The sequence below is a fragment of the Desmodus rotundus genome, chromosome 3 (genome assembly GCF_022682495.2).
Source record: "Desmodus rotundus isolate HL8 chromosome 3, HLdesRot8A.1, whole genome shotgun sequence".
Taxonomy (NCBI): domain Eukaryota; kingdom Metazoa; phylum Chordata; class Mammalia; order Chiroptera; family Phyllostomidae; genus Desmodus; species Desmodus rotundus.
Genome location: NC_071389.1, coordinates 28,355,623 through 28,378,730, shown reverse-complemented (window position 1 = coordinate 28,378,730; position 23,108 = coordinate 28,355,623). Strand labels below are relative to the sequence as shown.

The following is a 23,108-nucleotide window of genomic DNA, read 5'->3' as shown; positions in this document are numbered from 1 at the left end:
GGCCCTCCTTGGCCTGGGCTTTTTCCTCCCCCTCCTCCTTAGCAGCGGGGCCCTGGCCAGGGTCCGTCTGTCCGTTGAATGTTGCTACATCCTAGCCACAGCAAATTAGATTCCTAGGGCCCTAGAAGAGCCCCAGTTTTCTCGGCATGTTCCTTCTTATAGGGTCTTTTTCCCTCCCTCGCCGCTTGGATAACTCCCCCCAGACCTAGAGTCAGAAGAACTCACTTCTGTGCTGCCTCCTTGTTGGTTCCTGCAGCTGTCCTCACACGTGTGGTCCCACAGGGTCCTCCTAACTGGTTCCGCCGCCTCTACTCTTGGGTCCCGCCATCAGTGATCCACCCAGATACCTGAGTGGACTTTTATTTATTTTATTTTAAAAAGAGATTTTATTTATTTTTAGAGGGGGGAAGAGAGGAAGAAAGAAAGGAAGAGAAACATCAAGGTGTGGATGCCTCTCACACGCCCCCTGCTGGGGACTCGGCCCACAACCCAGGCATGTGTCCTGATTGGGAATTGAACCAGTGAGCCTTTGCTTCACAGGCCAGCACTCAATCCACTGAGCCACACCAGCTAGGGTTCTGAGTGGACTTTTAAATCAGACCCAGCCTTGCTTCCATGGAACTGAGAGCCGAGAAGGAGAGGCAGCCTCAGACAACTGAACAGACATGTTACAGGGAGGGTTATGAGAGGAAACTGTGGCGAATGTAATTTAGATGGGGGCGAGAGGAGTCGGGGACTGTCTTTCTGAGGAAGTGACATTTCTGTTATCCTCTGAAGGATGAGTAGAAGTTTGTTCATTGACTGAGGTGTGAGGGCAAGAGCACTCCAGACAGACAAACCAGCCTGTGGAAAGACCTGGAGGCAGGGAAGAACTTGGCCTTTTGTAGGAATCGAAAGGAGGCCAGTGAGCCAAGAGCTTGGGAAGTGGTGGGAAGTGACTCTCAGTGGCTCGGCACTGGGCTCTGCAGTGTCTTCAAGACCCGGCACCATCTGGCCCCGCTGACCTTATTTTGAGTTAGTTTCTTCTGCAAAGTTAAAGTCAAGATGCTGGTTTGGGATGGAGAAGCCTGACTCCCGAAGAGCCCGTCTACCCAGCATGGCTGTTGTCTCAGTGGATGAGTCTCTCGGGGGTGCCTGAATGTTTCTCTGCACCCTGGGCCTGGCCTCCCAGTGGGCAGAGGACATGCTGGGGTGCACGCTGGTCTGGAGGAGAAAAGCTGGCCAATGTGACCGGGTGTGGGCTGGGGGAGGGGGTGGGCATTGCTAGGGAGAGTCCCATGTACACTTTGCTTTGTGCCCTCTGCCCCGAGCCTGCCTTCAGGTATACCCAGCCCTCGGGAGAGATCTGCCAAGTGTGATATCTGTGTCTCAGCTCTCACTGGGGAAACTCACCCAAAGCAGTGCCCAAGAGCATACAGGGGACTTGGGGAGATGCCTTGGGGACACCAGGTTTAAACCAGCCAGCAGGGACCAGCAGGGATGGGGGGGCTTAAATATATGTTATTTGGGTATTAGGAGGGTGCCTGGCCTCTGTAGGTGTGAGAACACAGGGCCATTTGGGTGGATTGCTTTGCTCTTTAGTGCATAAAAACTATCGTTTCTGGTATGTGTGGCTGGGTCACACATTCGGTATGGGGTCCTGAGGAAGAGGTGCCCCCCAGAAGTGGAGGAGTGGGACACGGCCCTGCGGAACAAGGATGACAAGTCTACAGTGGCATGGAGGTGAGAGAAATAAGGGCAGAGCTCTGCTTACAGTTCTTCTAACTACAGGGTCAGCAGATAAGGAAGACTCAGGGGAACTTCGCCATGTTTATTATTTTACTCTTGTGTTTGCACAAACATAAACATCCTCAGAACACGTCATTAGGTTTCACAGAGGAGAAGAAAATGCACGAGGCTTTGTCTGGTCTCGGCTGGCAGAGAAGGAAACCAGGTCAGAATTGGGAGCAGGCAGCCCATCCGTGAGGCACAGAGAGGAAAGGGGGTGGCAGGAAGCCAGCTACAAGTTCAGTGTGGTTTCCATAGGGACAGGCAGCTGTGACTTTGGAGGAGCTGGAGCCCTTCCCACCAGTCCTCAGTGTCCCCTCTTTCCCTTCCTCCTTCCCCAGCTGCCTGGCTAAGCAGAGAGTTGGACACAGTTGTGGGCAAACACCTTTATTCTGACCAGGCCTCACATTCCTCAGGGCAGAAGAAAGAGGCTGGTGCTCTCAGTGCGGTCAGTGCCGCAGGGACTGCAGCCCAGAGTCGGCCTGGGGACAGGTGCACAGTGCGTCTTCTAGTGTGGCTGGAGATGGCCCACTGGAGGGGGTCAGTTGATCTGCACCTCAAAGTCCTCTTCTGACCCGACGAGGGAAGGAAGCCGAATCCCGGTGATGGGGTGGAACCCTGGGACCTGCTCTTGTTCCTGGATCTGGTCTCTGAGGCGCTGGATTTCTAGGCGTTGCATTTCAATAATTCTCCCGGTTTCTTCTTGCTCATTTAGTCTCATGGTGGGAGCAGCGCTGAGCATGTTCGTACTGGACACTGTAAGGGATGGAGCAGGACTAATGAAGGCCTGTCACTGAGTGGCAGCAAAGCCTTTTTGAAACCAGCACATCCTCCCTTCCTCCCTCCCTGCCTCCTCAAACTTCCCTTTTCACTCCCTTTTCTGTCCAGTTAGAGGCACAGTGAGTTTCTTGCACCATTTTCTTGCAGCACCCTCGGTGGTCTACGTCTTATCCTTCAACCCCATGTGCTCTGCACAGCCCAGACCTGAGAGAATCCAACCACCCAGTGCCCCCACTTTCACATCTGGCCTGACGCATGCTGCCGAGAAAGTAACGCGTGAGATTCAAGTTCTTCATGTCCGTAGTCTGCAAACTCTCATCCTCCAGGGCTGCACGAACAAACGTCAATCTCGAGCTCCCTTCTCCCACTCCCTTTAAACAACTGTGGTAAAATATATATAACATAAAATTTGCCTTGCAAACCATTTTAAGTGTACGGTTTAGCAGGGTTAAGTACATTTACACTGTTCTGCAACCAATCCCCAGAACTCCTCTCAATTTGCAAAACTGAGATGGCAACTGCCTGCTCTCTTCCACCCACAGCCCTTGGCAGCCACGGCTCTACTTCCTGTCTCTGTGAGTGTGACTATTCTAGAGGTGCCTTGCAGAAGTGGGACTGTAGGTGCTTGTCTTTTTGTGACTGGTTTATTTCATTTAGTATGGTGTCCTCAAGGTTCATCTATGTTGTATCATGTGTCTAAATTTCCTTTTCCTTTTAAAGACTGAATAATATTCTATTGTATGTGTGCACCACATTTTGCTTATCCATTCATCTATGAGGGACACTTTGGCTGCTTCCACCTTTGGTGACTGTGAATAATGCTGCTATGAACATGGATATACAAACATCTCTTTGATACCCTGCTTTGAACTCTTTAGAGTATATACTCAGAAGTGAAATTTCTGCCCTAGCTGGTGTAGCTCAGTGGACTGAGTGCTGGCCTGCGAACCAAAGGGTCACCGGTTTGACTCCCAGTCAGGGCACATGCCTGGGTTGTGGGCCAGGTCCCCAGTAGGGGGTGTGTGAGAGGCAACCACACACTGATGTTTGTCTCCCTCTCTTTCTCCTTCCCTTCCCCCCTCTCTAAAAACAAATAAATGAAATCTTAAAAAAAAAAGAAGTAAAACTTCTGATTCAAATGGTAACTCTATTTTTAATGTTTTGAGGAACTGCCATACTGTTTTCCATAGTGGCGATGCCATTTTAACATAGTACACTATGGTTCCACTTTCTCCAGACCCTTGCCAATACCTGTTATTGTCTCCTCTTCTTTTCTTTCTTTCGTTTGTTTTGTTTGGTTTATGTTGATAGCAGCCATCCCAACGGGTGTGAGGTGGTATCTCGTACTTTTGGTTTGTATTTCCCTAATCATTAGTCGTGGGGAGCATGTTTTCATGTGCCTGTGGGCTATTTGTTTATGTCTTCTTTGCAGAAATGTCTACTCAAGTCCTTTGCCCATATTTTAATCTCTCTCTCTCTCTCTTTTTCTTCCTTCCTTTTCTTTTCTTTTTTGGTTGTGGTGGAGGTATAGAAGTACTTTACATAATCTGGGTATCAATCCTTTATCATATACGTGGCTTGTAAATATTTTTCTCCTGTTTTGTAGTTTGCCTTTTTATTCTTGTTCTTTAATGCACAAAAGTTTGAAATTTTGATATAGTCCACTATGGGGAATGGTTCCAAGTGTGGGAAATGTGGCTCAGCCCCCACTCGGAAAAGCCAGTGGGGAGCGAGGTTGGCGGGCATGACCCACATCCAAAGATAGGTTCTCCCATGGGAAATCAGGCCTGCATTGTACCTAGGCTGCTATGAGACTTGCTCTTGCTAAAACTCTCTCACCCTGAGGCAGCAAATGTTTACTGAGTATCTTTATCTTCCTAAAATCTGAGCTAGACCTTCCAGGTATGGAGCATAACAGGTTTGACCATCTCTCCCTTTACATGGCAAATATCCTTCTTTGATGTATTCAGCAACATCCTCTCCTTTGTTGTCTGTAAAAGATAACCACCCAAAACAAACCTATACGTAGTAAATGAAGACCATCTTTGATGTAAGGGGCCTAGAAAAACAATAAAAGCCTGTCAAGGCAAGGGTCAGGTCGCTCTCCTCTTGAGACAGTGGCCGCGCCGTCCCTTTTCCTCCACAGGACTGGGTAGTCCGTGTGTATTTGTCTATTGCTGCCGCAACACAGGGTCCTGCGGGCCAGGATCTGTGTCAGTCCACTTATCTATTTTTCCTTTTGTTGCCTGTGTTTAAAAACAAACAAACAAACTTTATTTATTTTTAGAGAGAGAAGAAGGGAGGGAAAGAAACACCAATGTGAGAGAAAGATTCATTGCCTCTTGCACGCTCCCAACTGGGAGCCTGGCCTGAAACCCAGGCATGGGCCCTGAGTGGGAATCGAACCAGTGACCTTTCGGTTTGCAGGCCGGGACTCAGTCCACTGAGCCACACCAGCCAGGGGTTGTTGCCCATGTTTCTGATGTCAAAGCTAGAAAATCATTGTCAAATAATACAATGTAATAAAGCTTTTCCCCTATATTTTCTTCTACAAGTTTTATAGTTTCAGCTCTTATATTTAGGCGTTTGGTTCATTTTGAGTTAATTTTTGTATATGATATAAAGTAAGGGTCCAGCTTCATTCTTTTGCACGTGGACATTCCATTTTCCCAGAACCACTTGTTGAAAAGATTGTCTTTTCTCCATTGAACAGTCTTAGCATCCATGTTGAAAGTCATTTGATCATATATGTGAGGATTTACTTCTGGGCTCTCTATTTTATTCCATTGATCTGTGTGTTTGTGTTCATGCCAGTACCACACTGTTTTAATTACGATAGCTTTGCAGTAAGTTTTGAAAATCAATGTATGAGACCTCTAACTTTGTTCTCCTCTTTCAGATTGTTTTGGCTATTTGGGGTAACTTGAGATTCCATATGAATTTCAGGATGTCTTTTTTTTTTAAATTCTCACCCCAGGACATGCTTACTGATTTTAGAGAGAGAGGGGAAGGGAAGGAGAGAGGAAGAGAAACATCGATCAGTTGCCTCTCGTACGTGGCCCAATCAGGGACTGAACCTGCAACTGAGGCAAGTGCCCTGACCAGCAATCAAACCCGTGAACTTTCGGTTTATGGGATGACGCTCCAACCAACTGAGCCACACTGGCCAGGTCTGGATTCTCTATTTCTGTCAAAAACATTCCTGAGCTTTTGACAGGTTTTGCATTGAGTCAGTAGATTGCTTTGGGTGGCATTGGCATCTTAACAAGATTGTCTTCTGATTCACGATCGTGAGGCGTTTTCTATTTATTGGTGTCTCTAACGTCTCTCAGCAACGTTTGGTTGTTTTCAGTGTAAATGTCTTTTGCCTCCTTGGTTAAGTTTATTCCTATTTTATTCTTTTTGATGCTTTTGTAAATGGAATTGTCTTCTTAATTTCCTTTTTGAGATGTTCTTGTTGGTATATAGAAATGCAACTGATTTTTGTGGGTTGGTTTTGTATTTTGCAACAGGAATTTTTGGTCCTTTGCATGAAATTGCCCCTTATCCTCTTTGGAAGTTTGGAAGGGTTTTGTCATTGTACTCTGGTGTTCTAAAATTTCACGATGATGGCTCTGATGGTGGTCTATTTTTAACCATTATATTAGACATGAGGTGGATCAAATAGCTTCTTAAAATTTTCCATTTGGGTTTCAGCCCCACCTTTATTCCCATTTCCGGAGAGGTCTGCTTCTGCCAACTCCTGGGACTTTCGAGGGCTCCACGATGCACATCCGGTTCCTCCGGCTTCCGCAGTCCTGCTGGAGGGGTCAGGCTGCTTGTGCCTAAGAGGTGGGTCACCACTTGTGTATCAGTTTTCCAGCTTTAAAGTCTCTTGTTTCCTTTTGGGTTTTCTTTGATCTTACGGTGTATGTATGCCATTTTAGTCGGTTTTCGATGAACTATTTTTAATTAGAAGTTCTAATGACATGGTTTTAATAACTAAGAACAAGCAGGTATGACTATCAGACCAGTTCATTAATTGTATGATTGGAAACTTAATAATAAATGCAACTAAAACAAAGATGGTGGTTTGGGGATGGCAACCTCTCCCGTTTGGATACAGAATTCTTAAAAACCGATGGGATCGGTCAATTCCTTAAACAACTGGAGGATGTATAGTGTGAGCTCACGTGTCTTGGTGGGCCCATGTTCAAACTCCAAGGTTAGGCCGAGGGTTTCACGATCAAAGCAGACAGTTGGTGACGCAGGCCTCCAGCCGTGAGGGACAATATCACCCATGAGAAAACTGCATCCCATGCTCATACGATGTTCGGTTTGTTTAAAAACCATCCCTGGAGTGTGTGGGGGAGACGGCTGGGGGTGGCGATACTGGCGAGGCAACAGTGACAGAGGTTGGTACTTGCTGAGGTTGGGGGATGATTCGTCAGACTTTTCTCTCAAGTTCTGGGAATGTTCGAAAATTTCCAGGATTGTTGTAAGAAAAACCTGGACATGTGATACATCATCCCGAGCAGGTCTCCGTCTGATTGTTTGCTAGGATGCTTGGGCACAGTCGAAGTATTTCTTAAAGAGAAGTTTTGCAGTTGTTCGCAGGCACATCTGCGCTTCGCCTCCAACTGAAGGCGGTTTCACCTCCAAGAAGCCAAGGGTCTCGGGATTTGTAATGCGCTGTGCTCTTCCGTCGCTCTTCAGACCTAATGTTGCCACTTCAGGCACGACTCACGGGGTTTACTGTTGTGTCGAATCTCTTCACCTCCAGTAAAAAGGGCACAGGAGACAACTCTCTCTCTATGTATAAAGTTCTAGACTCACAAGAAGTGATGACGATAATACAGAGTGTGCCTTAGTGTCCTTCTGCCACCTTCCTGCAGTGGCAGTGTCTTACTTAACCACAGTACACGACACAGCCCATGACCCTTGGACGGCCCAGTCCACGGCCATGGGCGTTTCAGTTCACTGAGTGTCTGAGCTTTATTCCTGCATGTAAAGCCCCAGAAAACAATATACTTGAACCATGTCGGCTTAATTTTCCATAGAAATGCCTTATACTCTTGGGTTTTATTGACTGTCCAAATAAGAAATGGACACCTGAAAAATGTTTTTTATTGTCTGAAAACCTATAGTTAGATACTATCAGTTATGTTGTTCACCATCCCTTTCATAAGCATCCATGTGATAAGTTTTTCATGCAATTTAGTGTCAGGGAAAGATTTGTTTCTCCAGAAAAAGAAACTTCCTTTTTCCATAAATGATAACTGTGTAAATACCCATATTTCTTTGTTTCCTCTTTTGCCTTGGCTGTCAGAAATTCAGAGGAACTTAAGGATATAATTGAAGTAATAACTCATAATGTCATCTCCCTTCTCCCTTTAAATAGCTTCTGATTTTTTGGCCTTTCATTGTGCAGGTCTACAACCCCTTATCCACAGTTCTAAAAGCCAAAAAACTCTAAAAACAAAACGCCTTTTTAAATTACGGAGCTTAGTGTGAGTGTTCATCTGTCCCGACAGAAACACTGATGGGTCTGGTTTCAGAGCGCTGCCCCAGACTGCGGGCTTCCCCGCAATGTGCAGGACACAGAACGCTCCCAGACAGCGATTTTCCACCGGTGTGCGCAAGAATCTTTAAAACATGCAACACCTAACTACTTAGCTGGGGGCACTGACCTCTTTTCCCCTTAGACTGTCAAATAAAATATGACAACAGCCAACACCACAATAGCTGCCTGCTGTGAATGGATCAAAATTATACCTAATTTTTTGTCAGATTGGCAAAAAAATACATTTTTTTGTATGCCTCAGAATTTTAGTAATTAGTTTACATGTACCAAGAGAAGAAAAAGGTTGAAAGTCGCTGCTCTAAGATCCGAAAGATTCTAAATCCTGACACCGTAGCTGATCCCAAGGGGTTTGGACCCGCGTATATTCGAATGTGGTAGGGTCCTCGCAGATCCTTTAGAGAGCCTGTGTGTGCCTTGCAGAGGCTCCCAGAGGCCACGGGGTGGAAGTGACCTTGTACAAGCAGACACTTGGGAGAGACAGCGTTGGAAACCAAAGGGAGACCTGCTCATAGCTGCCATTTGCCCCTTTGTCCCAATGTCCATCTTCTTTAGCCACTGGTGACATTACCTGTGTCTGAACCCTCTTGTGGTTGGCCTTTCTTGGTCACCTTCAGAGCTGCTTTAAGGTCATACACTTGGGAACGGGTTAACTTCAGCTCCCTGCGGAGCTCATTAATCTCCTTGATGAGGGAGACGTTTTCCTGAAGAAAAGAAGGAAGAGAGAGTGAGTATAGATGGCCGAGTGAGCCGTGGGTACAAGGCCTGCCCTGGCCAGAGCTGAGGGGGTGGGGCATGGGTGCGGTTGGTCCTGGACCCAGACTAATTCTCTGGCTCCTCTCGTGGGGCCTGAGCCTTTCTCCTAGCTTTTGGCTCAGCCTCTCGAGGTCCCAGCTAACTTGCCTTCCAGTGGACTCTGGCAATAAAAAATACAGACAGTGCACACTATTCCCATCCACCCAGCCTCTTTCCAACATCAAGAGGAACAACAACACTTTTCTAAGAACTTCATATGAACTTCATGCATTGAAGTAGCATAATAACCCTGTAAGTAGATTCTGTTATAATCACAACTTTACAAAAGAGAAAACTGAGGCAAAGAGAGGTTATGGAACTTGCCCACGTTACACAGACACCGAGCAACACAGCCAGGGTTCTGCCCCTGCCAGTCTGGCCCCAGAGCTCCGAGCTCTTAAGTGCTGTCCTATACGTTATTCATTTCCCCCCACGAATTGTTGAATCTGCATTTAAAAGGTGTCTGCCATGTCCATGAGATGCAGACAAAGGAAAGACATGGTTATGTTAAGAGCACATTGTTTAGCGACAAACGCAGAAAAGCACATAGATCATGAACATTTGTGACATTTGCAACATTTGTGGGAAGTTCACTCCTCTTGTGCTCGACAGTTCCCATCCATCCACCCACCCATGCATTACCCATCCAATACATACTGAGGACAGTAATTGTGTGCCAGGCACTGTGCTGACCCTGGGAGACCTGGCCCCTGCCCACGGAGTCTGGGTGCAGTAGGGGATCTGGGCTCAGTCCGACGCGGGGGCTGCCTTGCTGTGATGCAGGAGAGGCACGCAGAAGAAAGGCGCTTAGCTTGGCCTGAATGGCCTGGGTGAATTCCTAGGAATTGACCCTTGGGCTGAGGCTTGAAAAAGTCACCATGGAGAAGGTAAGGGGTCTACCAGACAACTGGCACAGCAGGCGGAGAGCCAGTGTGGGGGCGACTTGCAGCAGTCTGGGCACTGGAATGCCAAGTGAGGGGGACGGGGAGGAGTGAGGATGACAGGCCTGCAGGACACCCGGGTGGTGGGGGCGCTGCACCCTGGGAACGAACACTCTTCCCTTCCCACACCTTCCTGTTCGCACTCGGCACGCGGGCACCAAGGGTGGCTCTGTGGAGGTGCCCCCTTAACCACAGGCCCAGGGAGACAGTGGCCACTTTGCTCTCAGAGCCCACAGCCACAGCACTCGGCGTCTCTCACATGGCCGTGCAAAAGAATGACCTGAGGATGCTATTAAAGGCGGCTTCTGACTCGTAGGTCTGGAGCTGGTCCTGAGAGTCTGCGTTTCTAACCAGCTCCCAAGGGATGCTGCAGCTGGTCTATGAGCCAGACCACCAGCGGGTAGCAAGGCCTGGAGGGTGAGAGCACCAAAAACGGCAAACACAGGCCGAACCCTCACAAAATAGACTGTGCCAGGAACCATCTGTGCTTCCATGCGGGACAGGGTCTGGGAGCAGTGAGAGCTGAGTCAGAGCCCCGAGAACAGGAGGGTCCGAAGCTTTGTTCTCACCGAGTCCTGACCCTTCTCAGTCACAGGGACAAGTCTGTGGAGCTCAAGAGGGAGCAGGGGCTGACCTGGAGACACACCCCCGTCGTCTTTCCCTCCAGGGCCTCTTTATCTAAAGTCAAATACACCTTCAGGTTTTCAGGGTGTCAGTTCAGTTCAGCATTCCTCATCCCTCCCTTGGCAATGCCCAATCATTGCCAATTCCTTGTTCTCAGGCGAGGCTCTGTGCCTGCTTCTGTGTAAAGTCAGCAGCTTTTCTCCATCTGCTCTTTCACCCTCTTCACCCACCCAGGCCTGGGTGGTGAATCTCCCACAGTCCCTGTCCAGAGGCTCTCCAGTCACACTCGCTGCCAGTGCCCTCCCCACCGAACTCCTCCATGCCGACGTCCAGTCGTGCCACGATCACTTGAATGTGTATTTATTGGGTTCTAGGACCTTGGACTCAGCCGTGCCTGTAAGAGGTGCTCCATAAATATTTGTGGACTGGGTAACTAATGCAGTGCACACAAAGTTGAATAAGACGAGACTCTTACTAATGAGGAAATTACAAACCAGGGGGTAAAGGTCGGGCGGGACTGAGGAGACAGAAAGGCCTCTCAGAAGAGCCGCAGGAAGCTCGGGCAACTCGCACACACGCAGGAGCTCTCCCCACTCCTCCTCCTAGTTGGTGTCGCTCCGCTTTGCTCTCCCACCTCACTCAGCATAGTAATTAACACTGGTCAGTTTTCCGCAGCATCTTCAGTTACTTCTTGGTCATCTCTGTCCATTTTGCCACTGGACCCTGTGGATTTTGTGTCGGACCTGAACCTTGTGTGCTCCCTTCCTGCTGTGGTCCGTAACCAGCTCTCAGCATCTCTTCCCTCTGCTGCCATCATGGCCCCAGGTGAACCCTGCCCTGGGTTTTTTTTCCCCCTGCCCCCTCCGGAACCCTGCCACATGGCTGGCACTTCTGGCTCCCAGTGACTTTTGGTGTGAATGCCCATTTCAGATCTGGACATCAGCCTTGGACACCTCCACGGTGCTGGCCAACAAATGGCCCTCCAGGACATGGCTCAGTCCTTCTCGGGGTGTGATGGAGACCCTTGACCCAATGCCGCCTGATTCCCCTGCTCTGCTGGGTCTTTCATCTGTTCATTCATTCAGTCCTAAGAATTAGTTAAGAACCAGCTCCGAAAGGCCTGCTATATACTGGCCCTTGTGTCAGACACAGGAGGTCCAGCTTGCATCCAATGCCAAGAGAAGCCATGAGAGTTTGAAGAGGGGCCCTCGGCCTGAGTGAGGAAGGCTCCATGGCGGGACTGGGAGGGGGGACAGAGAAGAGCATTTCAGGCCCAGAGTCAAGAGGGAGCAAGCAGGAACTGAGACCCTAAATACTTGATGATAACAATAAAAGTAGTCATAACGTCAAGGGTTGATTGGACTCCCCTCCCTAAAGAATACTTTCTGGGGCGGTTTGTGTCCCCAGCATCCAGAGGTCACACCGAAGGCAACTGTACAGGCAGGGGGGCCTCGGGGCAATATCACGGGTTCGGCTCCAGGCCCCCACAACAAAGCAAATAACACAAGTCATATGAAGTTTTTGGTTTCCTGGTGCACATAAAAGTTATTTTTATACAACACTGTAGTCTATTAAAGTGCAATAACATTATATCTAAAAACAATGTATGTATCTTAGTTAAAACCACTTTATTACTAGAAAAATGCTAACTACAATCTGAGCTGTTGGAAAAATGAAACACTTGCTTGATGCCGGGCCGCCACAAACTCCACTTTGTGAAAACTTGGCATCTGCGAGGCTCGGGAAAGCAACATGTGCCTGGGTGTGCTTTGCTAGCTTTGCGAATTGAAACTGTGAATGAAACAGGTTTGCTGCACCTTCTGTTCCTGCTCCCTCCTCAGCCAGGCAGGCCCATAGAAACCCCACCGATACTCCAGACCCCCCGGCCCAGCCCCTCCGTGGCCCGGGGTTCACCAAGTGCCCCGGCGGTGGGTATGTGTGAGAGGCGGGCTGGGGATGCTGAGGTCTGTTGACATAAAAAGCCTTCTACGTAAAGGGGCTATGCCAAGCTGTCCAGGGTTGCCTTTGGTGGAGTGTGCAGCTGCAGAGCCACAGATGGGAACTGGCTGGCACATCTAACACCCGCAGTTGGCAGGGAAGGGAAAGAATGCCTATAGCACCCCCTACTGGCTTCTCCTGAGTCAGTATTGTTAAGAACATGGCCATGTGGAAAGAGCAGAAACTGATCTATTCTGGGAACTTGGAAGCCCTGCATTGGTGGCATTTTTCTGGAACCTGCAGTGGGTGGGCTTCTCGTCTGCTGAATTGCACAAATGAGCCATTTCTCTGCTCTTCTTTCAACCTTCTCATGTCTAACCTGACACTGCTATTAATCATTTCCACTCTGAAATGTCTTCTGACATTTCTTCCTTCCAAGCCCTTCTCATCTTCCTTTAACATGGCTTTTCCTGCCACTTGCCTTTCTCCACTGGCCTTTCCACCTGCCAACTGACTTAACCTTTCTGGAACAGATAACACCTACTTAAGAAACCTTAGGCGGCACCTGCTTACCAGATGCGCTTTATGCTTCTTGGTGTGGCAGGGAGAGCCCTTCCAGTGTGATCCGAAGCTGCCTGCTGTCCCAGAGGGCCCTTCTCCCTGTCCCGGTGCTGGGCAATAAAGTCAGGTCTGAGGACCCCTGGAGCCCCGAACACCCCACAGGCCTTGCTCTTCTCTGCCTGTTCTCGGGTTGTGCCCTCTGACTGAAAGGCTCTTCCCTTACTTGCTCCCTGTCCACCCTCCACTCACCCTTCACGGCCCGGCTCAAAGGCCGCTCCCCCTAACTGCAGCCCACGTTTACAAGGAGCCCACAGCCCTGGAGATGCTGAGTGAGCAGTGCATCCCTGTGTCCTACTCAAGCTCCCTCCGACGAGCTCCCTGGGGAAGGCCTGCTATCACACCCACCTTGAAGTCCTGCATGGACGGCGTGGAACTGTCCAGGTAAGAAGCCCCGAGAACACGCATACTGAATGAATAAAGTATGTGTCCTACATACTTGTATTCCATAGCAACTCGTTTCCATAACTGCAAGCGTCCTGGAGGCTCCGCGTTCCTGTCTGAACATTCACATGAGATAGTGACCTCATTTTCTGTTTCCTAATGAGTTTCTCTCAGATGCCGTGTCCACCCTGGCCTCTCTCGTCCTTTATGGACTGAAGCGCAAGGGCCTTGGAACCTGCAGGCACAGCTCCTTGTCTGTGCATACCAAGGCATCAGGTGCCTGGGGCCTCAGCGGAGGGGTCTGGGATCAGTTGAGTGGTCCCCTGTCCGGTCCCCTCAGCCCACAGGTACCCCCTGTCCATGTTGTGGCGGCCTTCCAGGATCTCCCAGTGGATTTCCAACTTGGCTCTTCAATAGGCCTTTTGCTTGGCAGATAGGAAGGGAAACCATTTTTGAGCACGAGTTCTGTACCTGGCCAGTGCCAAGTGCTTTCTATTAGTTGCTGCATCCAAACTTCACATTAACTCGCTGAAGTCGGCGTTTTCTTCTCCACTTTGTAGATAAGGAAGGTAGTTCCCGAAGAAGTTAAGGAATTTTCTCAGTGGCTGAGGCGGGTAAACGGGGTCTGCACAGTGTCAGTGCCTGCCCGACACTGGACCTGGCCCCGGCCTGGCCCCTCGCCTTCAACTTAAGATCAAAGAAAGGAACAATTTTTAAAACCCAGACCAGTGGTCTTTTTGTTTTCACCCTCATCCGAGGACAGGCTTAGTGATTTTTAGAGAGGGAGGAGGGCGAGAGGGAGAGAAACATCTGTGTGAGAGAGAAACATTTGGATTGGTAGGCACCCAGGCTGGGGGACTGAACCCACAACCCAGGCACATGCCCTGACTGGGGATGGAACCTGCAACCTTTCGGTTTATGGGACTATGCTCCAGCCAACTGAGCCACACCAGCCAGGGCCAGACCAATGGTTTTGAAAGTTTTCCTTTCAAAAAAATCTTGCAAATAAAATCTTACACAGAGGCTGTGGTAAAAAGCAAGTTGTCTCCCTGGTCAAGGGGTGGGGACCCTGTCCTCTGGCCCCCCTCTTGCTCCCTGCAGTGGTCTGGGGCACTTCTAGGGGCTCCTCAGCATATGGGTTTACAATGTTCTCTCAACAAAACACTCTTCCAGGGATTTCCCTCTGCCTGCCATCGGGGAGTGAGTGACAGGGCTGGCCAGGAGTTCTGCTGGGCCTCTGCTGCTCCTTCGACCCGACTTGCACCCTGGCTCAGCAGGAGTGGGCACATAGCCTCTGGGGGCATTGAGGAGCAAAAGGGGACCTGTGAGTGGCCTCATGCTGATGCTTGCACCTTCTGGCTAGCCAGCAGTCTTTGCTTTCTTTCCTTTGCCTTCTTCTACTAGGACTGACATGTGCTTTGGAGCCTGCTCAGTGTGGAGAGAGGCACCTGACCCCTGGCAGACCTTTCGGGCCTGTGCTGCGGGAGCAGGGCACAGACAGGAGCTCAGCAGTAGCACCCGCTGACAACTGCTCCTGTGGCCCCAGTGGTCCCCTGCCTATCATGTTGCACTCCTGGGCAGGCTCCTCGTGCTTGGGGGCCCTTGAGAGCCTGAGCAATGTCAGCTGCTCGTGCTGCAGGGCCTTACCCACTGCATCCACCCCTGTGCCCGGGCCTCTGACTGCTCTCCCAGCCCTGGAGTGAGGCAGTGGTTATCGACGGCGTGGGCTGCCCTTAAGCAGGGGCTACTTGTAAGATGGCATGGGACCTATCATGCCTGGGCCTGGCCTGAACTGCAGGGTGCTCTGCCCAGTGGTGAACAGACTGGTCAAGCTGGACACTGGTTTGTCTCGATCCAATTGCAGCCCATCCCCATTCCAGTATTTTAATTATGGCATGAACGAAATGCAAGCATAAAAAGGAATGTGCCTTATTAATGTGATTCTGATTAATCCACAATAATTGCCTCAGACAATACTGCTACCCAAACAGAAATCTGGCAGAAGAGTTCTGACTGGCAGTCCTGATAATGTGCTTAAGTGGAGGTGGCAGTAATGGGGTCAGGTTCTCTGCACAACCCTACGGAGGATCCTGGGCAGTGAGTGTGGAGGGCTCGTTAAATCAGAGTGAGGCTGACTCTTAGGGTGGGTGTGGTTAGCACTGCACCCCAGAGATAAGGGTAGGAACCTGAGGCTCCAGAGAAGTCAGATGAGGTGGGTGGAGGCGCGTTCAGAGGACAGAACTTGGCCGGCAGGGACCGTGTGATATGAGTAGCAGAATAAAAAGCAGCAGGATAAAGTAAGGTGAAATGAGAGTTGGAAATGAAGGAAAGGGAAAGGAGAGTGTGACTTAGGAGAGCTAAAATCACGCGGATGAAGGTCCAAAAGGGACAGGGGTCAGCAAGAGAAGTGAGGCAGGACACAGGAGTGCTTTGGATAAAGATGAGGCCGAGGAAAGAAATGGGTAAAGCGAGTGGGGAGACACATGGGCGGCCATGGGGTGGGCCTGGGCCTGGGCACAGGTGTGCCTGGGAAACCTGCAGGCTGGGGCTCTGGGCCCTGGTCATAGCCAGGATGAGCTCTGGGAGGTCAGAGGAGAGGAGTCAAAGAGAAGGTTTTAGGGAAAGCCAGTGGGTCCCCTGAGTATTGGGGGGTCTCGGAGGCCCTCACAGGCTCTCTTGTCTGGATGGCTTGGCCTCCGAGAGAGCTGGCAGGGAGCGTGATGATACCTGCATGATGCGGACATAATCGGTGCGGTGCAGCTCACTCTCCTTCACCACCTTCTTCTTGAGAGTGGCCAGGTTCCTCTCCAGGTGCTCCCGCTGCCGGGCATACTCCTGCTGTAGGTCTGTGTTCAGCCCTGCGATCTCCACCTAATGGGGCAGAAGGTTCTCAGGGAGCGAGGGGAGACCAGGGAGAAGGGGAGGGCAGGCAGGGAGGCAGAGCTCACCATGTCTGCCCGCTGCACGTACTTCTCAAAGAGACCTCGGACCTTCTCCTTCAGCTGCCGGGGCTCCTGGATGTACGCTACGCAGTTGTGCAGGTCTGTCTTAAACCGCTTGACCAGCGCCTCCAGGTCCCGCTCCTGCAACCAGAGGTGCTTACTTCTGGCACCCAAGGGATTCTCCAGGGGCAGGGACTGCAGACTAATGGTTCCAGAAAGGGATGGGAGACACCACATCTGGGACTTGGGCACAGAGACCTAGATGGGCACACAGTCTGGAGGTGGAGGCACTAAAACTCTTGTGCACCCTGGCCTGACAGAGTCACCTTTAAGGGGACACAGACTGATTCCTTTACTGGCTCTGGTTCCATTCAGGACCACAGGCCTTTGGAGCTGCAAGGGAGTGCAGTAGTCACCCTTACTCCTTTCTGAGCCAAGATGGAGCATCACTTCTCTCCTGCAGGTCCCTGGGCCAGGGCTTCTACACGCCCTTCTAGCTCACCCAGGGTTTATCCTTCCTGAGGGCTGCTATGATGGGCAGGGGGAAGAAAAAGACAAAATTGGGCTAGATCCTCCCTTTTCCATCATGCTTTCTGTAGTACCCATGTTCCCTTAGCCCTGACATAGCTGGTCTCTCCTTTTCCTGGCTCCCATGGCCCTGTATTCATATTCCATAATTTCCCACCGTGCACTATAATTATTACACACCCGCCACAAATCACCTGCAGACCGTGTCAGTTTGTGAAAGGCAGGATCTGTGTCAGTTCACGTTTGTGGCTCTGCAGCAGCTTCTAGTATTACCTAGTACAGAGCCAGTGTTTGATGTAGGGGATGGAAACATTCAATCTGACCCAACCAACATGACAGGGTGCCCTGTGCCAGCAGGTGAGGGTGCAGCCAAGGCTGGGCCCAGGGCCAGAAGACCTGGTTCCTGGTACTGACTCTGTACCTACTAACTATGGATGCCAAGTAAAGCTTCTTAACCTCCGGGTCCTTCTGGACCTGCTTTCCTTATTTCTCATACACCAGAGTAGGTGATCTCTGAGGTCCTCTTAGACTCAGCATTAATTTGGTAGCCAAGGTCTTTAACTGCTGACTACAAATGACCTCTCTGAGCATGCTCCTTCCCAGGACAAACCAGCCAATGCTGAGAGCATTCCCATGAAAATGGTCTCCCACCCATTGGTCATGTAACCCAAAGGCACTTTATAGTCCCAGATGCATTCGGTCATGTAAATCTGCACGGGCCTGAAATCTGGCAGGGCTGTGAGCAAGGATGCCAGTTAACATGGGAATGCATCTGAGCAATGGGCTGGCTCCGTCTCTTAGAAAGCCAGCTGCCCACGGCACACAGGTGCCGGATCCTGAATCCAACAGCTGCCAGACGCTGAGAATCCTCACACCTTCTGCCTCTCTCTGCGCATCTCCTGATCAGTGGCTCTTAATTTCTGCCACAGTTCCGTGATGTTCAGCTCCAGCTGCGAGTTCTGCTTATGGAAACGCTCCAGTTCAGCTTCCATCTGTAGAAAACAAGGGACAGAGTCAAGAATGAGAAAGTAAGAGAATGAGAATTAGGTTTGAATTGAAATCTTTCGGTGGGAACGTCTCCCTTGTTACCAGGATATGTCTTGTCTAGTTCCCACATGTCCTCCGGAACAAAACCTTCCTTTTTACTCCTTGCCACCCCCAAAGCCCCCACCACCTTGCCAGACACGTTAACCCACTCACACGCTTCTATAGCCAGACTATGAATTTTCCACTCTTAGTTGCCTTGTTCCTTCAACCAAGCTCACTGCCTTCTTCTCTTGCACACCTTATAAATTGATAACTCTCAAGTACTGGAACCTCAACTCTAACCTGAGGTGGGGCCCTGCAGAGAAGCACCTTCTTTGGCTTCTCTGTGACGTTGTGTGAGTGAATCTTGACCCGCTGGGGCCACAATGCATCAGCGTCGATTCTCAAGCAGAAAGTTTTTAGGGATTGGTATATAGGCATCCCCAGCCAAAGGCATGAGACAGGAAAGAGGAAGCTGAGAAGGAAGCTCTGCCTCATCGCTCTGCTGAAAGGGTCTTAAAAAGTACAAATGAGGGGAGTGTCCCACGTTTAAAAGAAAAAGCAGCCCTTCCTGGTGTAGCTCAGTGGATTGAGTGCTGAGCTGCGAACCAAAGGGTTACTGGTTCGATTCCCAGTCTAGGGCGAGTGCCTGGGTTGCAGGCCAGGTCCCCAGTAGGGGGTGCATGAGAGGCAACCACACATTGATGTTCTCTCCCTCTTTGTCCTTCCCTTCCTCTCTCTAAAAGTAAACAAATACAATCGTTAATTGAAAAAGAGAAAGCAGAAACCACAAGGAGCTTCTGAAAGATTTTCCTTGTTGTTGCCTTTTTTATTAACCAAAGATGTGACTGACATCTGGAGCACCTGATGAGCATGAGACCAGCTGTTGGTCTAATTCCTCCCGAAGGGGAGGAGTGATGCTGATTCACACACTACATCTGGTGGACCCTGGTGTTCCTGTTAATAGAGAGGTTTGCCATTTTGGGGACATGGGACAGTTCACTGGTTTTGTGCATAGCTGGACAGAGTAGCCCCTCTAGTCTATTTCAGGCCCTCTGCTCAGATTTCAAGGCTGCTGGACACGTTCTGGGGAACTAATGAGGTCCAGGAGGTCCTAATGAGACACATTCATGTTTGGAACACAAAGGGGCAGACTTTAGAAGAACGTTCTCCTCATTACTAAAAGCACTTGGTACAGACAGAGAAGCCCAAATGTGTCTCTGAGCCCCGAGATCAGAGGCCTCTGAGGGAGGAGTCAGGCCCAGCTGTCAGCCCTGGAAGCAACTGGTACCAGGGTGGAGTAGGAGGGGCCCTGTTTGCTCACTCCCAAGGCTGGGACATGTCCCCTACTGAGAATCAATGCCATGGTTGGCCCAGCTCCTGAAGGGAAACGAACAAGCTCTCAGGTATGTTTGGGTGGAAAGTGAGAGACCCAATCTTAAACCCGGTTGACAAATATGTCAAATGAGGAGGGAGAAATGGGCAGTGATTTCCAGGGCCTGTGGCACATTGATGCCCAGGCAGATGGGACCTCTGCTCTCTTTTTCATATTCTCTGGCTACCATTTTTGGGCCCTGAAGTCACTCAAGAATGGCAGCAGGCCTGGAGGAGGCAGCTCTGTGGTCAGCTGGGGACATCTTTCCTTGTCCCAGAGGCCAGGGAGAGTCATTGTCAGAGGGACACACCTCCTTCGGATCGCCCTAGCCCTGGAGATCCCACCCCCGGCGTCTTCCCTGGGCCTCCTAGAGAAAAGGCTTTGCTTTTCTCCACCATAGCACTTGTGGGTCCAATTCTAGTTGGGTCACCGATGCTCCCTGACACCTTCTTCCTTGTTATCCCTGCTCAACACAGAGAAAATGGGGGGGGGGGGGGGCGGAGGTTATTTTGGACAGGGAGGTCAGGGAAGGCCTCCTTGAAGAGGTGACTCATGAGCTGAAACTTTGAAAGACGCAAAACCAACCGTGTGAAAATCTGGAGCCTTCTGGGCAGAGGAAGCAGCAATGCAAAGGTCCTGAGATGGGAAACGCGTGGCTTGTCCCCAGAGCTGTCAGAAAGCCCGTGGACTGGAGAAGGGGAGGGAGCCTGGAGATGAGGCTGGAGAGGAGGTAGAGGCTGGGTTACGTCTCCTGGGCCTCCATAAGGAGTCTGGCTTTTATTCTAGGTGGGATGTGACACCATGGGGGTTCGCTGTGGCCTCTGTGTGGAGAGTAGACTGGAGGGTGGAGTCAAGTCCAGACCAGAGGTGACGGAGACTTGGACCAGGGTGATGACCATAGAAAGGAAGGAGGGTTGAACTGGAGATGTCTTTTGGAAATCTATCAGACAGGCGTTGGTGATGATGTGGATATAGGAATTCAGGGAAAGGTAGAATCAAGGAGATGTCTACACGTCTACATTAAGCACGTGGGTGGACTGTGGTGCCATTTACCGAGCAACAGGAAACGAGGAGGGGGAAGTCAGGAGTTTGGTTTTTGATCCACCACGGACCCCGCTGTCAGCTGCTCTCTGCCTAGGGAGGGGAGGCTGACAGGTAAACACGTGTCATAAGGAAATGCAATAATATGCAAGGGGAAGAGAGGCCAAACGAGGGCACTTGTACCTCACTGGACTCTCAGAAGCCCTCCTCCAGTTGCTCTTGCTTCTCATCTTGCTACCTTCATCCTGTTTGCTTCCTAAAACACACACTTAATTTTGCCACTCTCCTGCTCAAGAGCCTTCGATGACTTCCCATTCCTTATCAGATGAAGTCCAAACATGGCCTTACAGAGGGCCCCAACCAACATTTCCAGTCTGAGAAAAAAGTGTTGAACTGGAGGCCTGTACTTTCTGGTGCCCAAGGCTGGTGGCTGAGTGGACATCACCCCCTGGTGGCTGAACTCCCAACAGCCGTGGTTTCCCTTTGAGGGCCCAGGGCGTGCACCTTGAGGTGCTGGTAGGACCAGCACTCACTCTGAGGTCCTGTGGCAAGAGAAATCCCACAGCATTTTGCTTTTGCACAGCTGAACACCCAGTTGGGCCGTCTCTGTGGCACCCTCTGCAGAGTGGAGGCTGCGCACACCTTGGGAGCAGGGAGGGATTGTGAGGGGAGCTTCTTTTCATCGCCCGCAGGCCAGCCAGGAATAGCAGGGGAGGTGGCCGTGGGCTGGATGGGGCAGGGAGTGGCAGCTGGCTTCTCACCTCCTGGATCTGCTCCTTCATCACCTTGATCTCCTTCTCTCGAGGTTCTATCTGCTTCTTTAGCTCCTTTATTTTGTAGTCAAGGACAAACTTGAATTTCTCTAGTTCTTGATTTTTCTTTTTCAGATCATAGATTCGCTTCTCCTGTGGGTGAGAGAGAAGTGAGACGTCCAGGGGCCCGGGTAGATGGATCCCTTTAAGCAAAGGACATATGTCCTGTGCCCTCCTGATTGAAGAGGCCACAGACAGCTCTCCTTGCTGGGGACACAAACTCTGGCTCTCCCGGGGCCGCGGTACTGCTCCTTGGCTCCTGGGCCAGGACTTTGACCATTCACTCACTCATTCACACACAGGCTGCGGCCTCGTGTTTTCCAAAGCTGGCCTCCCCAGCATTTCTCGGCCCACACGCTCCTGTACAGTCTGACCTTATGCTTCTCCATTAGGTGGTAGGACCTGATTGCCTCCCCTTGCATCTGGCTGGACTTCCAGCTCATTTGTAACCCACAGAATGTAGCTGTCACGATGCCGTGTGGCTTCCCAGGCTGGCTCAGGAAAGGCCAAACAGCTGCCACCTGGTTCTCCGGGGAGGCCATCTGCTATGTAAGCAGTGCCATTACACTGAGACCTGCAGGCTGGACAACATGTTAGGTGCTCTGGTGGACCGTCCTGGCTGATCCCAGCCTCCCCACTGTCCCTGCCAAGGGGCTGGGCACATGAATGAAAAATCTACCTTATATGCTGGCCTTCCAGCCCCCAGCTGCCTGAGTCCCCCTGAGGCCTTGCTTGGCCCCAGACACTGGGGACAAAGACAACCCAAACTGTGGCACCCTGTCTAAATTCCAGACCCATAGAATCTGTGAGCATAATAAAAGACTTGTTGTCTTGCACCACTAAGTTGTGGGGTAATTTGTTGCAGGGCAATAGTAATTAAAATGTAGGTCCATCTACCCATCACATGTTTACTAAATAAAGACCTTTCAGCGAGGCCTGAGACACCAAAACAATATGACACAGATGCTGCCCTTAAAAGGAAAACACCAGCTGGGGAAGTGGGAGTGTCAACAAACGTGCCTGCCCGCCCACACTGTGGCAGGTGTTGTGGACGAGGAAGGCGTGGACGGGACAGTGTGCGCTGAGGGTGCTGAAAACCAAGCGGTGGGTGGTCCGCAGGGACACTGGAGGCTGGAGGGCAGCAGGGGACGGAGGCAAGGGCCTTGTGTGTTGGACGAAAGGCTCCGAATGTACCCAGGAGGCCAGGAGTTGGTCAGCTACAGCTCTCGGATCAAATCTAACCCGTTGCCTGTTTTTGTGATGTTTTATTGCAACGTAGCCACGCCCGTTCCCTCTGTATTGTCTGTGGCTGATTTCATGCTACAACGGCAGAGTGGAGCAGTTGTGCCAGAGACCATCCTGCCTGCAAAGAGTGAGGCATTTGCTACCTAGCCCTTCACAGAGAAGAAAGCTTGCCGACCCCTGCCATAGGCTATGGGGAGCTAGGATTGGAGTGTGCATGGGAGAGTGACATAATTACAGAGGATGGCGGCAGGGAGCTGGGGTGGGGGGTGGGAAGAAAGGCCCGTGGACTGGTCAGGAGGCTGTTGCAGTTTTCTAGGTCAGAAGGTCTTCACGTCTCTTGTCACCCCTCTTCCCTGCTTTGAGAATCTGAAGAGAGCTTTGGACCCTCCCTTAAAGAATGCCTGGATAAACACATCAACACTCACATGTAGAAATTACACGCGGGTACTAGTCATTTCATCCTTATTAGATGCCCTGAGGGGCCAGTTTCACAGGTGAGAAAATAAAGGCTTAGAGAGGTTGCCAAAGATCCCTCAGCAGTTAAAGGAAAGAGCCTGTGTGGAAACTAGCTAACTGGGCTACAGCCCGCGAGTTCTCGTCCTCGGGAGAATTTGGCCCAAGGCAGTAACAGGAGAGCCTGGATACGCTCAGGAGGATGATATGAGCTTTTGGATACTGAGGTGGCATGTCCCACAAGATGTGATGTGTCCATCTTCTGAGTGTTTTGTCAGA

At 50.5% G+C, this 23,108-nt stretch overlaps 1 protein-coding gene across 5 annotated transcripts in view; it reads right to left on the bottom strand.

Moving 5' to 3' along the window:
* Positions 1-1,853: 1,853 nt before the first annotated feature.
* CFAP57 (cilia and flagella associated protein 57) overlaps positions 1,854-23,108 on the bottom strand; it is a 57,694-nt gene continuing 36,439 nt past the window's right edge. For 3 of the 5 annotated variants that reach the window (XM_045204278.2, XM_045204280.2, XM_045204282.2), the window contains 6 exons: positions 21,081-21,224; positions 17,753-17,869; positions 16,356-16,490; positions 16,135-16,278; positions 8,679-8,811; positions 1,854-2,523 (listed from right to left, as the gene is read on the bottom strand). In XM_045204278.2, coding sequence (XP_045060213.2) covers positions 2,309-2,523; positions 8,679-8,811; positions 16,135-16,278; positions 16,356-16,490; positions 17,753-17,869; positions 21,081-21,224 — 888 coding nt within the window. In that variant the 3' untranslated portion in view covers positions 1,854-2,308. Of the gene's footprint in view, positions 2,524-8,678; positions 8,812-16,134; positions 16,279-16,355; positions 16,491-17,752; positions 17,870-21,080; positions 21,225-23,108 lie in introns of those variants that run through there. The other 2 variants (XM_045204279.2, XM_045204281.2) reach the window with 2 other exon arrangements.